The 3,087-nt window shown below is 44.1% G+C and overlaps 1 protein-coding gene across 3 annotated transcripts; it reads right to left on the bottom strand.

The window, feature by feature from the left end:
* Positions 1-310: 310 nt before the first annotated feature.
* On the bottom strand, positions 311-2,089 carry LOC113236324. 3 transcript variants are annotated; one of them, XR_003310937.1, is made up of 4 exons: positions 1,948-2,089; positions 1,170-1,315; positions 921-1,067; positions 311-492 (listed from the first exon to the last, which is right to left on the bottom strand). XR_003310937.1 is itself a non-coding variant. In XM_026472338.1 (3 exons), the coding sequence occupies exons 1-3, from the start codon at positions 2,059-2,061 to the stop codon at positions 983-985; spliced, it is 345 nt and encodes a 114-aa protein (XP_026328123.1). In that variant the 5' UTR covers positions 2,062-2,089; the 3' UTR covers positions 538-982. The 3 variants fall into 3 exon arrangements, 2 of the variants coding, with proteins under 2 accessions (XP_026328123.1, XP_026328124.1); XM_026472338.1 differs by lacking the exon at positions 311-492 and having other exon boundaries at positions 538-1,067; XM_026472339.1 differs by lacking the exons at positions 311-492; positions 1,948-2,089 and adding an exon at positions 1,585-1,793 and having other exon boundaries at positions 539-1,067.
* Between the last annotated feature and the right edge of the window lie 998 nt (positions 2,090-3,087).

Genomic DNA, 3,087 nt, shown 5'->3' with positions numbered 1-3,087 from the left:
CGACGCGCGCTGAGCGCCGGTGCTTAGGCCCGGGAAAGTGGTCGCTCGAGCGTGCGGCGCGATTGCAGTATTCTGTTAAACATAGCCTATTTTAATATTCTATTATGATGACGTAATAAATTATTTATATGTATACACCTGTAAGTGGACTAAAGTCTTTAATAGGTACTGATTAGTCTTTTGTACGAGTTTTTGTGACGTTACAATACTCAGGGAAAGTATGCCGTTCCAATGGAGTGCCAAAAAGTAGGAGATACTTAGACGTCGTTTTGTAATTATAATATAAAACATTATTATTTATGTTTACAAATATTTATTGTTCATCGTTTACATACCGATATACATATGTGATAGAATTAAAATATACTCACTAGTACGTGTAATGAGACCGTTTGAATCGTATCGACGACGCTACAATGCGTTTCGCCATTTTGCTTTATTGGTCAACTCGCAATATTAAGTGATAAGCGTTAAATTTAAATTGTGATTCAACTATAACAAATAAAACATATAATTAATAAATTATTTTGTTACGAAAGAACATATTATCGACACAGTGTCTCGGAGAGGCGTCCACCACCGCGTGTCACCTACATTGATGACGACGGGAAGGGCACGTAATAATTTGGGAACCGTTTGAAAGAAAAGTCTACAGCTTCATTGGCGGTATGCGTACTAGAACATCGTAGCCAAGTGACGGAATGACATGCGGTGCACTGCAAAGCGCCTCTCCGAGTCACCCGTGTCCGTGCCGTGCAGAGGTGGAGAGGCGACGCGCGCCCAGCGGCGCCGCCTCGGCTCAATTGTTACTTATTTACTACGATATTGTACAATATATGACAATAGTCGACTTGCTCGCGTGGTTTCATTCAACAGCACCTATTGAACTTCGGCTGAGTGGTGTGGTTGGAGTGGTTTACCAATTTCCGAATATCACCAAGTGCACTGAGTTCACTCGGACACAATAGACTGATCGTTCCTGTCACTTCGGCCCGCCGACGGCGCCGGGCGGGCGGGGCGCGGGTGCGGGCGCGGAGTCGCACCCTGCGCTCTCCTCGGGCGGCTCCCTGTACAAAATGGATACTAGTTAAATTTATTATGTTTTAAACCATATAATATTACGAAAAGAATGCCTTTTTAGTGTAGAACCCTACGAGTACGACGCGTACCTGATGACATCCCTAGGCGCGCGCCGCCGCCGAAATTCGGCAAATTGGCGGCCAAGGCGTTCGTCCAGCAAGTCAGGCCTCCGCCGTCGTTCCTCCGCGCAACCCGGCGACGCCGCCTCTGGCTCTTCAATTTCCTCGTCCACTTCCTATGCAAGGGCAGCTCTACTGTAGGAATATGCATACTCACGCAGTTAACGCGTTAACTCGACTCCGAACGACTTAAAAGTATCGAAATACGGCTGAGATATTCTCATAAAACTACGTTTCAATTCAACGTAGGTACTTATGGACAAGAAAATTTTTGAGGAAGAAATAAACATTAACATGTTTACATTATTTAAAAGGTCGGATTCTTTATTACTTGTATTCGGAAAAAGATTTTAACATTTCTGTTTCGTTTAGTTTTTTACGGTACCGTACGCCGATTGGCGAATCCTTTCACCGCCATGCGCCAAAGTGTAGATATGCCATCGATACGATAGGAAGTTTTTAACATTCATTCTTAACCGTTGTGGCTTTCTTTCTCCTTCTAACCTAACCTACTACGATTTCAAAATACGTAACTACTCGAGTTAATTCCGAATTCAATGGCCGTGAGGTCAACCGAGTGTAGAGAGCATACGAGATCTAACTGCTTGAGGTGGCAGCTAGTTACACTCTACTAACAGTCAAGTCACGGTCACTATTATAATTAAACAATTTTGTACGCTGCATATGTACATGACGTCCAACAATAAAACTTGGCACAGAGTGTATATTTAGACGTGGCTCGTCGCACCTTGATTTCGGCGAAGGTGACGGGCGCCGTGCGGTGGCGCGTGCGCGGCGCGGCCTTGCGCGCGCGCCGCCCGCGGCACAAAGCCGACGCCGCTGCAGGAAACACGGCGTCCATTTAAGCCCTGGACAGGGTGGTCCAGTAATAAACTGATGAACAATTTGCAATGTAAGTATAATCACTTATTTGCTATACCCTTAATATACAGGTGCGTATTGATTTCGAGGGAAGGCCACGACAAAATTATTTGTAACAAACCGTTTATCAACCTGTACAGAAACGTTGCACTGCCAGGGACGGGTCTTGCCTAAATAGGGAAATGAAATGTTGTTTTATTTTTCTTGTCACGAACAGACTATGGAGTACAGGGACTTGTAGATTATACCAAAATCAAGCAAGCCGCTTTGTGAAAGACTGATGACCGATGTAGGCTTCAAAAAACACAAACTGTATTATAGGTCACCAGGCTCCCACTCTGCAGATGAGCAATAAGGTTGTGGCACAAGAGAAAACACTTTAATATTTCTAGTTTTATTATAAAACTAGTAGGTACTAAACTAAGTAAAGAGAACCTCTAAGACAACTCCATAATCTCACGATATGTAAAGAGTGAAGATGAATGAGTGTATATAAGGTGCGTGTTTAACTGAGTAGGTGTATAGTGGGTATAGGGTGTATGGTATTGGAATGGGTTTCGGCGCGATTCTTATGAGTTGGGCAGAGAGTTTAAGATATAATTAAATGGTTGCTGTTGAATGTCCTCAAAGAGATTTATTCTCCGACATGTATCCAGACAGGACACAGCATGTAAATTACGTGAAATACGCACGGCATTTGATTTGAAAAGATTCAGAAGGACAGACTCTCCGCTGGGTAGATACTTCTTTATCCACATTGCCAGAGTTTCCAGGTTATAGGTAAGTACTTACCTACTTAGCAGTGATACAATTTCCGTGTTGAGGCGACAACATCGTGCCGAAATTCTGTCGAGTCACGCACGTCCCGGTGCATCAGCACAAGGTCAGCAGCGACGCGCACGCGACTGCGCGCAACACGCTCACTTTTAAGCAATCTCACGTCACATGTAGATCGCGGCCAGCTCAGGATAAAATCTTGCAGATAATAAAATACGGTTTATGGTTG

This window comes from Hyposmocoma kahamanoa, unplaced genomic scaffold (genome assembly GCF_003589595.1).
Source record: "Hyposmocoma kahamanoa isolate Upper Pololo Valley unplaced genomic scaffold, ASM358959v1 91, whole genome shotgun sequence".
Taxonomy (NCBI): Eukaryota; Metazoa; Arthropoda; class Insecta; order Lepidoptera; family Cosmopterigidae; genus Hyposmocoma; species Hyposmocoma kahamanoa.
The sequence above is the reverse complement of the archived record's forward strand: the minus strand, read 5'-3'. Positions and strand labels throughout refer to the sequence as shown.

Coding starts and splice junctions, on each gene's coding strand:
- LOC113236324 (XM_026472338.1), bottom strand. CDS start 2,061: ATGGACGCCGTGTTTCCTGCAGCGGCGTCGGCTTTGTGCCGCGGGCGG. Junction 1,316..1,947: donor TCACCTTCGCCGAAATCAAG/GTGCGACGAGCC, acceptor GCCCTTGCATAG/GAAGTGGACGAGGAAATTGA. Junction 1,068..1,169: donor GCGCCTAGGGATGTCATCAG/GTACGCGTCGTA, acceptor CATTTTGTACAG/GGAGCCGCCCGAGGAGAGCG.